The sequence below is a fragment of the Tigriopus californicus genome, chromosome 11 (assembly GCF_007210705.1).
Source record: "Tigriopus californicus strain San Diego chromosome 11, Tcal_SD_v2.1, whole genome shotgun sequence".
NCBI classification, from domain to species: domain Eukaryota; kingdom Metazoa; phylum Arthropoda; class Copepoda; order Harpacticoida; family Harpacticidae; genus Tigriopus; species Tigriopus californicus.
The window spans coordinates 14,961,800-14,974,706 of record NC_081450.1 but is presented as its reverse complement, the minus strand read 5'-3'; the positions used below and the strand labels follow the sequence as shown (position 1 = coordinate 14,974,706).

The following is a 12,907-nucleotide window of genomic DNA, read 5'->3' as shown; positions in this document are numbered from 1 at the left end:
AAGTGTATTGAATAGAAACTGTGTCATAAATCCAAGGCAAATCACAATCTCATTCTACTGCTTTTTTGGTCCATGTTATTTTGGTCAATAATAAACTCGTAATATTTCAGAAGAATAGACAAGTTGACGTAACTCATCACCAGGTTGTTATCGCAACCCTGGGTTGCAGTGGATGGACTCGATGGACTCCCATGAGAGCTTTCGTATTGAACTACATGGAAAAGATGCATGGTCGCCACAGTATTTTATCGGCCCATATTCAATAACCATCTAAGTTCTACTCAGATATAGAAAAATGCGTAGTTATTCGTAGGATTTACCAACCATGACGTGTTTCGTGACTTTCGTTTTGTATTGTGATATATGAAAAAAGTGTTTTTAAGGAAACCAAGAGAGATTTACCCTCCCAAGAAATCAACCACAAGTAATAGGTAAGAGACGTTGTAATGATTTGCCGAGACGTTTTCTTTGTGTGCTATCGTTGCTTATGTCCTGTCATTTTATTTGAAACATCAAGTGGAGCGGATGTCCACAAGTGGTATCTCAATCCCCGACCAATGAAAAGAGATGCGCTATTGTATTTTCTTTACCTAATAAGAAGTATAAAGTGAAATATGGTGTGAATTTTGATAGTTTAACATCGCGTTTATTTGTCTGGTTCTATCAGGAATAAATGACAATCTTAAGTCGTGAAGTCACAACGGACAAGTGACTTAATAATCTATATATTTTGAAAATCGCCATACATCCTCCGCATATTCAAATGATTGCTAGATTTTGCTTGAAATTGGTCAAAAATTAAGTAGGCTGTTCAAAAGATATTCATTTCCATTTTGAAATACAAGTTTCAAAAGATTGTTGATAGTGTTTAAGAAAAAAAATTTGGAAGAGGTCTTTGTCCTTCAACAGAAACTAAAAGCGAGTGAAAACTAGTTTTTGTGAGTTTCTACTTAAGCTGGCTGCGCCCTCTACGGTCGGAAACCAAAATCAACTGTTTTAGCTAAAGTGTCATTAATTTTAGCTATCACAATCATGCGCCCTAATTTCCTGGTCGGCTGGCACTAGCTAGTCATACTCTTTGTTTTTTGGGTTTTCCGTTCGTTTATTATCAACCAAATTGTTACAAAAACATGCGTATACATTTTGGGCCACTAAAAGTCGAATAAAAGAACATAGCAGAAAGCATCTCATCCCGCTTGTTCAAAAACTATTACATTTAGGAACATATCCATAACTTTTACTAGAGTTAAATAGTTGAGCCTCGTGCTTGCTTGTTTGGTAATTAGTTTAGGCAGAAAATATTAAAGATTAGCTTGGTCTCGCTCTTACGGATACATTTCGGCATTTGCATACCAAGATTTATCCGTGGGAAAACGTCGGATCATTCTGATCATGATTGAGTTGCGAACCAACCCACTGAGGATTGCTTTTGATCAATAAGCAGAGGAAAGGTGAATCAGATTTTCATTTTATCGTTTGATCCAATTGTGATCGCCAAACCTTGACAAGTTAGAATAAGATCTATGAATTCGGTAACGGCCCAAGCCAAAAGAAATGATCGTCGGGCTCTGATTGCTTTCTGATTCTCCAGCTTCTCCCGTTTATATTGAAATCATATCGTTTATCGATATGACATCTTTAATGCCATACTTTGTCCTTCTACTTAAACTTGGACAGTAATGATCCCTCTCCTTGCTTTTTAAAGCTTCCACAGATAAAGAATGTCTAGAGTTAGTTCTGTTTTTTAAAGCTTTGTTGGTGCCCTCTGTTCAGCAATTATATTCACATAAACTATTGGTCATGGTAATTCAAGGCTTGACTGTATGGAACCTTAAAAAGTGACCAAGATTTTCTTCAGGATCTAAGCAAAATCCCTCAACAATGTTGTTGACGATACAATCCTGGCTCTTAAATCCGAAATAGATACCCAATATTCATCATTGAGAGTCATGTCTAAGGATTAAAATGTCTACCTCCCACCCACCCCCACCAAAAAAAATGAAATTTGTTTTTCCTTTATTGTTCTTTGCATTTGGCGGCGTCAGGCTAATGGTCCTTTATCTGGATCAATAACAAACAAGCAATGGAATCAAGTCTTGAATGTTACATTTGCGAATTGTGTTGACAGCTCCAGGACAATCAAACTGACGTACTTCTTCCAAGGGACGAAAACTTTAGGGTCAAAGTGTCTAAGGGACGAAAACTTTAGGGTCAAAGTGTCTAGGTGATGCTCAAAAGCAACGGTTCCCTTGACAGCTTTATTTTTTGATCCTTGATTAACTTGAAAGGTATCCTGGTGGAACAGATTTAATGCTTGGGGAAAATGGGAGTAGGTCGTAATGCGTTCATCTCTAGGCTTTGGATGTCTAGTTCAGAGCAGAACTACATCAAGGTGTAATAACGAATGAGCTCCACAAGATTTCAAGTCAGTTCATGTTTCCGCTTGATAACCTTCGAAAACTATGGTCGGGATGGGTCATGTTTTAAAAGTACAACGTAGTTTCTGGATAAGACAGAAACCTCCTTGGAAAGGAGCACTACAAACACGAAAAGCAAGACGTGATTCGTTGGTGCCCAAATTGTCTTGGACCCAATCCTCTTGGTCCAAATAAATTGTTCATTGGGGGGAAATCATAAGATCTGCAAGAGCCTCAAGATCATGAACTTGGAGGCAAGGAGGAGGAGATCTCAAAGTGGTGGGACCACTCCCATGGGTACCGAGCCCACTCATTTTCGACCTCGAAAGTTCAGCCATCCCTTTCACATTGGGCACCAACCTTTGGCGGATAATCAGACCCAGATGCGAGAATTGAACCAAGAAGACTATCCTCGATCAAGGGGGCGTTGCATGTCTCTAGATTCTCGTATTCAGGTTCGTAAATAATATTTTGCTAGCACTTCATTTGTAAGTAGCTCTCCATCGTGACAGTCCTCCACAGACTCGGTTCGACTTTCATTATTTAGGACTATGTACAGGGTGTCCCGAAATTGAGCTCTTATCGTGAATTCACTTAAGCCTTGTCACAAATGATTTCATCAAAAAACTTTGAACAAGTGAATGAGAAGTAGCCACCTTACGTATTGTTCTACATGAGCCAACCATTTCATGGTTATCTACCAGAATGCATATTTGCAGGGCTGGGAATCCAAAGCGGGTTGTTCCAACAAAAAAATATGGAAAAGATTGCGTTGAATAGACTCGTTTCTTGGTATTAGATTCAAACTAGCCCCAGACCAAATCGAAATGTCCTTGCCAACCAAGACATTATAATTATCCCCTTATATCCCCATAACCAGTTCATTTCAACTCTATGAATGAAATTGCCTTCAAATCACCACCTTTCCTCGTCATTGCTTCAAAATTTCACCCAAAACATTGCAAGTTATTTGCTGGCAAGTAAGTGCAGGAGAAGTTTTGTGGCGCTAGATACGAAAGAGGAGGAACAACTAACAACTTCTGAAAAGGATGCCAATTTGGATTCCCAACCCTGTATTTTAGGCCTTCGGTTTTGGGACTTTTGTGATGCTAGGCTAAGTAAGAAAAATTGCATTCCAAGTTGCAATCTTTTTTTTGAAGGGCGAATTGTCACTTTCCTCCTTCTTTATGTAACCATTCACTTCATGAATTATATCAACCTGAATGTCACTTCAGAAATAAATAGTAGCCATGTGAGCTTTCTTGACAATTTAAACTCAGTTTTAGGACACTCTTACATGAGGGTCTGAAAAATTGCTTATATTTCAACCACATGTTTCGACTAAAGTCGTCAAAGAAAGTAGTTTTTGGCAAGCGTTTCGAAAACAAGCAGGTTATTGGCAAAAAGTTTGTGTCGCCAATCAATAACCAATGAATAGTATTTCATCAATGTAAAGCCCTCAAATGGGCTCCTAGAAAAATGGATGTGTTTCGAAAATAGAGTGCGCTTAACTGGGGGACAAGTGGCTTTCTCCAAGTGGGGATAATAGCTTCTTAACGAATGAACCAATTTGCATAAAACTTTGTCAGGATGCTCATGGGACACACTTTCTTTAACAGAAGCGTATTCACTCAATTAGTTTGAAGCAATTCTTTAAACATTTGACACTACGTATACTGGTACATCCCTACGTGGTGTCAAACCATTTATCTTTATATTTTTCGGTAATGCCCGAAAATTGCAAAGCTCCTCAATCATGCTTCATCGCATACTTTTTAATTCTATGAAATAGTCAACTTAACAGGCCTGGATTGTCGATTGAATTAAAGTTGATATTATTATTTTCAGAAAAAATGAAGGGATTTCAGAGCTTTTTCGACCCCTCCTTAGACAGAATGCATGTTCAGAGCGGAATAGTTGCTGTAAGGTTTAAGCTTCCTTTTATGTTAGTTAAAGAGTTTCTTTGATGCCGCTAACTTGCCAAAGAGGGAGGTTTGATGTAGTTGTCTTTGTTTCCAAGGAAATTTGCAAACTTGGTCGTTATGGAGCATTCTTTAGAGCATGACCATCTTCTTGCCTCTAAATGTACGTTCAGAGAACCACACCTCAAAATGTTGTGTTCAAAGAACAAATGTCACCCATTTCCGAATCGTCATCTTCTCTAGTTTGCAGCCAAAGTTCCGCGAAGTTTAGCCTCAGTTTTGCTCTGATTTCTGCACAAATATGATGGCCCTCAGGAATCTTGAGTGTATTTTGACTCTAATTAGTTAAATACAGTGCAATCTCTGAAAGCGATTGACTTTGTGCCTTGATTTAATACAGAATGTGTGTACTACATTTACGGTGACTATGTCTAACAGATGAGTAATACCATTAACTAAAAAAGTAGCCATAAAGGTACTTTTCCCATATATAATTCCATACCAATAGGTGGTTTACTGTATAGTGACGAGTTAGCGATAAGAAAGAACCATGCGTACTTTTGTTTCGCACAAGAACTTTTCTGGTTCAAAGGACAAGATTTAAAGAGCAACTTATCGGAACTCGTCTCGCCACAGACTTTTATGTATCCGAAGTATGTAGGATGAGTCAGTCAAAACGTAGTGCCGTTGTAGGGATTCCTTGGTCTTTGACATGCGGAAAGCCAAGTTGGATGTACAAAGACACAAAGAAAACTGGCACTGGATGATGACTCTTATCCGGCACAAGAAATATTTGTTCTTCTCGGTATCATATTGTACACAGTCACAAGGGATCAAGCTCAAATGGAAAGTACATGGCTAATTCCTTGTCATATCTTCCGCCAATGTTTGATCAAATCGTTTCTGAGCTGAGGCCAAGCGGTTTACGTACCGAACATACCTAACTCATATTTACTCGGTAACCGGTCTGATGGCTCCATCCACGCATCAGTCAGTCCCAGTGGCCAAGTGGTCACCGTGAGAACTTCTGTTTGACCCGGTCCAGCGTCTGACTGATCATCAGTCTGTGCCCAGGAATCATTCATCAGTTACCAACCATCACAGCTTGTTGGCTTCCCTGATCGACCCCTTGCGATTTTTTCATTGACCAAGTGCGTTTGTGCCATACGTACGTAGCGTATGCGGATGATGTGGTTAGAGTGGAAGCTAAGTCTCAGAGTTCGAGATCGTCTCAATTCGGTGATCTGTGTTGATGTTGTTCTGGGGTTTGTTGGCTGACTACCTGGACGGTCCCTCGGCATTTCGCCTGCCCAACGGCCAATCCTGGCCGTTATCAACCTCTGTTAGGTCTGTGTGTGTATGTGTGCGTGTGTATGCGTGTGATACATGGACAGATGGACGATCATTGAGAGTGGATGGAGACTTAAGGCTCCATGGACACGCTCCCCAGCGCTCCCCCCCCACCACCACCACATTTGCTTCTGGTCATCATCGTCATCTTTGGAGGCCTGCTCAGGGACGAGTGGCACCAAAAGGCGGATGTACGGTACAGCGTCATCTTTGGAGGCCTGCTCAGGGACGAGTGGCACCAAAAAAGTGCTTGAACTTGGACGACCAACCCGAAGGTTGCTGGCCGGTCGATCCTTTGCTCGTTGGGTCTGTGGGTCTGTGGGTCGGTCGTGCCAAGAGTGAGTATCGTCCATCCAGTATCGAGCTGAATTAGTCGTCTCACTCCCTGAGAGCGTACGTATGAACGTATGTGTGCTAGCGGCCTAGAGCGAGAGATAGCCAAGAATCGGGAGAGGTGAAGCCAGGAACAGAACAGAGGGCACATTACCATCACCACCACCCTTGGCCAAGGTGGCTCTGCTACCGTTTGTGACATCACATATCCATTGGTTGAGGCCAGGAAAGACCCACCTCCCCCCTCCCCAAAACTGGCTGGCCAAAAGAGGCAGCGGCTTTGTGGATTGGGCAGAATAATCCGTGCCTCCCCAATGTTCGTCTGCCTGTGCAAATGGTTTTTTGAGTGGAAAAGAGAGTAAGCCTGGAAACCTTTGGGGCTCGTCTCTGGGAAGTCGTGTGCGGTGGGCGTTTGTTTCTAATGCCAATAATAACGACAACACCAAACTGGTTCGAGTCAGTGGCCACGGGTCCCATTAGTCAATGAATCAGTTGCCAAAATGTGCGGCTCCACCCTAGGTGCTTAAACTGTTCCGCGATTTCGTGTAGACGTAGTGAGTGGTTGCATCCAGTGTCAAAATGGGAAACCAATCCTCCCAAATGGGTGGACAACCCATTCCCCACGCGACCGAACGGACTCGACCTCTTCAAGGCGATGAGCCTCTCGAAGCGTACATGAAGGAACAGAAGCGCGATGAACACCTCAAGAACTTGGGGTTCAAGCGTTCCAAATCATTGAGGAAATCCATCAGCAAGCGGTTGAAGCGCAAGAACAAACGGCGGGGCTCGGATGAACCCGATGCGGGGCCCTTGCCCAATACCAAAGCTGAGGATGATGCCGATGACACGATGGAGACCGGTAGTATTGGAGGCGGAGGAGGCGGAGGAGGAGGTGCCAAACGGGGTGGAGAGGTGCAACGAAAGCCATTCAAAGAGAAAGATCGGATTCCCTCCGTGGAGCGGTTGGACCGGGCGGACTTTCCGGAAGCCGCCCGAAGACAGAAACCCATTGTGGGCAATCTAGAGCCCTTACCCACTCATGTTCAGGTCAGGCATCTTAAGGTGTTGTATGAATTGAGATATCACTATTCGACAACCTCAAATGAAGATGGTTAGTTTAAAATTGAATTAGAGGGTTATATTTAGATTATGACACTCTCCTCTCCTGGAACATGTCTTTTTATGAGTGGTTGAGACATATACCGGTATCATTTTCTCTACTACACCTGTGATGGAATGGGTTTATATTTGTACTTGTTTCCAATATTGAATTCGTGCGCTCTTTGTCGATGCCGAATGAATCACACACTCCTTTTCTTCCTTAACTGGCGATTTTCCCACTTTCAACACGATGATGACTCAAAGACTTTATTAGACACACCCTAATGAATAATGTAAACAAGAAAAAAAATCTTTTGCCCACCTAAGATTCGCTCGAACCTCGAGGAAGCTTGTGGGCCCCCTTTGGCCTTTTGCTACAACAACTACCGTACTTGAAGTTGAATTGATAGAGATCAAGTTTGATGTCGTTATCCACGAGTTCACGTTATCTATTAAAACTTGGAGTGAAAATTATCTCTCCAGAGAGCTATTGAAGTGATTATGGCCCATTTTTTGAGGCGTCAAACCGAACGATCATGAGGGTTTGTGTTACTTTTGGACACTCGGTCAATCGTACTTGTAGAGACTGATACAGACTGCATTGGAACATTGTGAAATTGGCAAGAACAAATCCAGTTTTGAGTGCTCTCAAATTCCTTGTTTTTGTTGGTGAAGATTATCTATGAAAAGAACAAGAGAGACGGAGAGAGTGTATGTGCGTTTGTGACTTTGTAAGTGTGAGGGAGAAATCTCGTGCAAACAGCAGTCGTGAAGAAGACTGACTCGAATGGATTGTTTAGTTGAGTGTTCACATATAACATATTTTTCGATCGACCACAAATCATGTTGAAGCACTTCTTCAGTTTCCGTAAGCCGGCCAGGGCCTCACTCTCCAAAGAGATTGATGGATCAGCAAGACTCGTAAGTCACGGCATAATTTGAGAATTTCAAGCCCAATTTCTGAGTCCCCACCGCTTCAAATCGTCAATGAATGAAGTACTACTTACTACTGTGGAGAAGAACAATCCCCTTCCAATAGCACGCAACCTTCTTTTTCCTTCCAAGCGTTGGTCCCTGGACACACCCACGCAAAAGTTGTGCCGCTTCAACACGTCTGATCATTCGCTATATTGGGAAGTACGAGACTTGAGAAGGTTACAACTTCCTTCCTAATCTGCTCTGAACGAGTAAGGTTTGGAATCAAGAGTGATGTTCCACGTCCCTTTCATCTGCCAATTGATGGAAAAGACGGATCATTGTGACCAAAACGAGTCTCGGGCCTCGGGGGTTGTTGACACGATTTCACGTGCTCTTGAGACTAAGATCCCTTCCAAGTCGCTTAAATCAAAGCCTTGTGTCCTTTGGCTCGTCAAAGGTACTAGAAAAAAGAGCCATTGGCCGAGGTTGCCAGTTAGACGAGGCAGTGGCCACGACCAAAACGGGAAGAGAAAGTTGAGACGGTTCCAAGTGTTTTGGAACAAGCTGAAGAGCCGCAAAGAGAAACGAAGCGAGAGAGAGACAGAGAGAGAGAGAGAGAGTGTGTGGAACACAAAAGAGAGAAAAGAACAGAGACTCGGAGAGCACCTAGTGAGGTAGAGTTGTTAGTAGTGGGAACTAGCTCTGCTTTCGTAGAGGTTATATGTCTCCGTAAATTCGTATCTCTTGGCGAGCTATTGTTGGTTGGGCCAAAAAAGAAAACCAGTGTACTTACTAAGTGTGCGTTCAAGATTTGTGGCAGATAGCATATCAGTGTGTTTTATATATTGATTGAGAGTCTCCCGAGCTTTTCAACTTCGACATGGCGATCTCTGACTCAGAATATGCACATATTGGTAGTGTTTGCCATTGATTGCTGAAGGCAAGATTCGACTGGAATATAGATCAACAACGCCTCCAGGTAAACAGGAGACAGAGATCCCTAATTGACCTCCTCGTCGTCGTCCTCCTTCTCGAGTCAAAAACACTTGTGCAAATGATGACTGTTCCGCTTGGGGAGTGTCAGCCATAAAGTTCTTATACTTATAGAGTATATGGATGCGACAGAGTTGCTATTTAGATCTTCAAAGTCAACTTTGGAGCGCCATCACTCTCTCCTTTTGATAAAATCTGAAAAGATGAAAGGCATTTTTGGTTCCACGAATTAACTTGATTGAGTAAGCGCAATCCAGTAGTACTATGTTAGACATCAAGTTCTGCCGAGTGTTGTCCACATTTAGGTAGAGGACGACCGACAGCTTTGGCTACGAAAGAAACCAACTGTTCACGTTCCGACATTGCAGTCAAAGAATTATTTGTCTCGTTTAGCGGTTGGTTTTATCTCGTCAGTGTCTTCCTGGTGGTGGGTGGATGGACGGAGAGACGGATGGATGGATGGGATTTGTTGGGAGTTTCTTTGTGTGCAATTGTATCCTGTGTTCTTCGTTGGGAAAAGAAGATTTGACATCCTTTCCTTTTCGAAGCTTTACTCTTTCCTTGGCGTGCTGACTGAGTGGTTGTAATAGTGCTAGTACTAATAGTAGACAGGTACAAGCGACATGGTTATCGATTTTTTCACATTATTTAACCCAGACAACCTCTCGCCTTGAGATTCCAAGGGCATGTGTTTGTTCCAGGGTTCTCTAGCACGACAAGCAGAAGAAGTGAGAGCCAAATGCCGTGCCCAAACTTTCCAATCCCGGGTGATTAATTTCGTGTTTGTTCCGTTGTTTTCAGGAATTGGCAGACCGCCCCTCCCGTCGAATGGATCGACTGCGGCGAAGTCTCCGCTCAAGCTTGAAGCGGAAGAAGGCGGATCGTGATCATGGGGGAGGAGGTGGAGTGGGAGGGTCCAATCAGCCAGCCTCGTCCAGTGGATCGGGTGGTGGAAGTTCCATGCCCAATGGGGACGGTTCCAAGCCTGATTCATGGCAACAGGACGAGGTGGCTGTCCGGTCGGGGACTTGCAACTATCGGGTCAAGGTGGGTTTGAAGGCTTGGCTTCAATGAGCTGGGTTCTTTTTCTTTGCAAGCAAATACTTGACCCCAAGGAGAGGAGTGCAGTGCAATTCTCCCTGGAGAGACAGGACTCGCGGTCTCCTAAGTGCTTTCCAAGGAGGGGGGCTTTCTGCATTTTCTCTCTTCAAACTGCCCACATAACATACCAGAAAAAGGAGACCGCGAGATATGAGCATTATGAGCCTTGAGTGTGCTGAAGTGGTACTTAGTCAAGTGAATTATTCACGGCAATAACTCTCCTCCCCTTTTACGTTTCCATAAAAGGGGGAGGAATAAATGCGTATGAAAAATAACTCTCCCTTTGGGCCTGGAATTTTAAGAACTGTCGAGGAAATGGGAAACTCTTTTGCTTCCTCAAAAAAGATATACAAATGCTCATGCCCTTGTAATGTTATCGAAAAGTATCTCCATTCTACGTTCGTCGTTCGTTCGTTTTTGCTTCTAGTATCTCGGCTGTGTTGAGGTTTTCGAGTCCCGTGGAATGCAAGTCTGCGAAGAAGCTGTCAGAGTTCTTAAGGTAAGCATGACGCTCTCGTCTTAAGTGATCAGTGAAATTGACACCCAATTTCGAGGGGATTAGGTGATCAAGGTATAGTTGTGAAACTTCAAATAGAACTCCAGCTACAAAGAGAACAGGGCCGTTTCCTTGTTCCAAGGACAGTGGCTAAACTTTGTCAAAATTTCCTCCACAAATTATGGCCGACACTTTCCGAGTTCCGAGGCCAAACTTGGGTGAAAACACGAAGCGTGGAGAGAGAAACCTCGCTCGAATTGATTGACACATGTTTTCTTCCAGAATTCCAAAAGGAAGTCCGTCCGAGCCATTCTGTACGTGCACGGTGATGGGTTGAGAGTCGTGGACGAGGAGACCAAGGGTCTGATTGTGGATCAAACTATTGAGAAAGTCTCGTTCTGCGCCCCGGATCGAAACTTTGAGCGGGGCTTCTCCTACATCTGCCGAGATGGAACCACCCGAAGATGGATGTGTCACGGGTTCATGGCAGTCCGCGAATCCGTAAGACCAAGTTCAAACATTCTTGAGACAAACTTTGGTTAAAGATCAACCAGTGGTTCGGATAGGTTTTTGTAACCGCGTTTGCGGTGACTTGGCAGGCTAGGCCGCAAAATATGTATGCTTATTTGAATCCGTTGACAGCTTAACCAATTGACCAAAAAACTATATATTCAGCTTCATGGGAAAATTCTGCGGTCCAAGGAGCAAGGTTTTCTCAAGCTTTTTCACTAAACTATTTCTTTTTCGACGGACGATTTCTCGAGCTCGATGGCCAAAAAATCCCACCCACCCTTCCGCTGCTTTGCTGCCAAATATAGAATAACATTATGGAGTTGTGCTCCTATCCTAAATGAGGACACAATGCTGAACTTCCAATACATGTCACTTTTGCGAGGCTAATTGGCACTTTGCCGCAAGAACAAGGGGAAAAAATGTGCTTTTCCGCTCATGTTCCAAATCCTCTGGGATCGCCAGAGAGAAAGTGACTTCTTACTTGGTCGTGATAGATTAGTGTGTAAACATACACCACGTGTTAGCCGCGGAGCTACGGTAATAATAATCATAATAACGGGTAAACATGCCAAGGGAAATGGAAACGAGAGTGAGGAGTGCCGGGTTTCAGATCCGATCAGAACCAATCTTCATAATGAGTAACGGGAGGAACATTGGATCCCAAAAGGAGGCGGAGGCGAAGGAAGATAATATATCTGCTCCAGATCAGTTGCATGTGAAATTAATGGAAATTTCATCATCCAAATGAGCTCACTTCCGAATGGTTATAATCCAGGGCTCGGGAGGGAATTGGGCCCTATCAACTTGGATGTGACCAGACCCGAAGGCCTTGACCCAGTTTCAAGTCCTTACTGTAGAGCGAGTTTGATTCATTCCAGCTTCATTGATGTACTGGCGAAACCTGTGAAAATAACGCTGATAATCTGCCTTTTATGTAGCCATAACTGCTTTTTCTATGAATAGGTAATGAGCAGAGACCACAAGTCTCCATAAAATTGATTCCCTCGTTAAATCATTACTAGGAACCATACCTAACCATTGTCATTGTTTGTTAAATGAAAGGCGGGAGCACTCAAGTAAACCTCGAACGGAGAAATCCTAAGTTTTAGTCGAACACTCGTGACCTGGAAAGAAAGTTTTTTTTTTCGCCTTCACCAACCCCGACGACGACAACGGGAGTGTGTTCCTTAATTTTGAGTGGATGATGGGGCACACATGCTGTTTCAGCCACACAAGTAGAAAAAGTGCGAAGATGAACTGAGAAAGCTTTAGGACCGACCTTGCGTTACCATTGATCTGATTATCGTTTCTGAGCTGAAGATGTTCTCGACCAGATAATGAAGTTTCCTCTTTCCTCTTGGAGAGGCCCGAGGGAGAATGAGAATGACTTTTTCTTGCAGTTCAGTAATCCGAGTGACTTCTAACTACCAAATCGTAATTACAAGGAGAGGCATAGAATATTCGCCGGATCCAGACAAAAAAATCGAAGGCTCTCGGGGAAAGTTGGGTAGAATTATTCAAAGGTCAATTTGACTGCGGTTGGATTGTAGAAAATTGACGACATCCAGCTTGATCAATGTGTTTGGTTAAGAACCGAGAGGTCTTTGAAATATGTGGAAAGTCCCTCCTGCGGTTGATTTCCAGCCTTTGAAATTACGCTTCGCCTCCTTTCCTTCCTTGAACAATTCCCTCCATGGAGGAGACTCAAAATCCGTGAATGAATGCGAAGATGAGGTGATTGAGGTTCTCTCTGGAGGCAGATT

General features: G+C 43.3%; 1 protein-coding gene across 5 annotated transcripts in view; it reads left to right on the top strand.

The window, feature by feature from the left end:
• Window positions 1–256: 256 nt before the first annotated feature.
• LOC131890990 (protein numb homolog) overlaps window positions 257–12,907 on the top strand; it is a 16,347-nt gene continuing 3,696 nt past the window's right edge. The window contains exons 1-4 of one of the 5 annotated variants that reach the window (XM_059240461.1): window positions 257–431; window positions 9,836–10,081; window positions 10,563–10,634; window positions 10,914–11,132. In XM_059240461.1, coding sequence (XP_059096444.1) covers window positions 9,863–10,081; window positions 10,563–10,634; window positions 10,914–11,132 — 510 coding nt within the window. In that variant the 5' untranslated portion in view covers window positions 257–431; window positions 9,836–9,862. Of the gene's footprint in view, window positions 432–2,497; window positions 2,873–5,907; window positions 7,070–7,670; window positions 8,045–9,835; window positions 10,082–10,562; window positions 10,635–10,913; window positions 11,133–12,907 lie in introns of those variants that run through there. The other 4 variants (XM_059240459.1, XM_059240458.1, XM_059240462.1 and 1 more) reach the window with 4 other exon arrangements.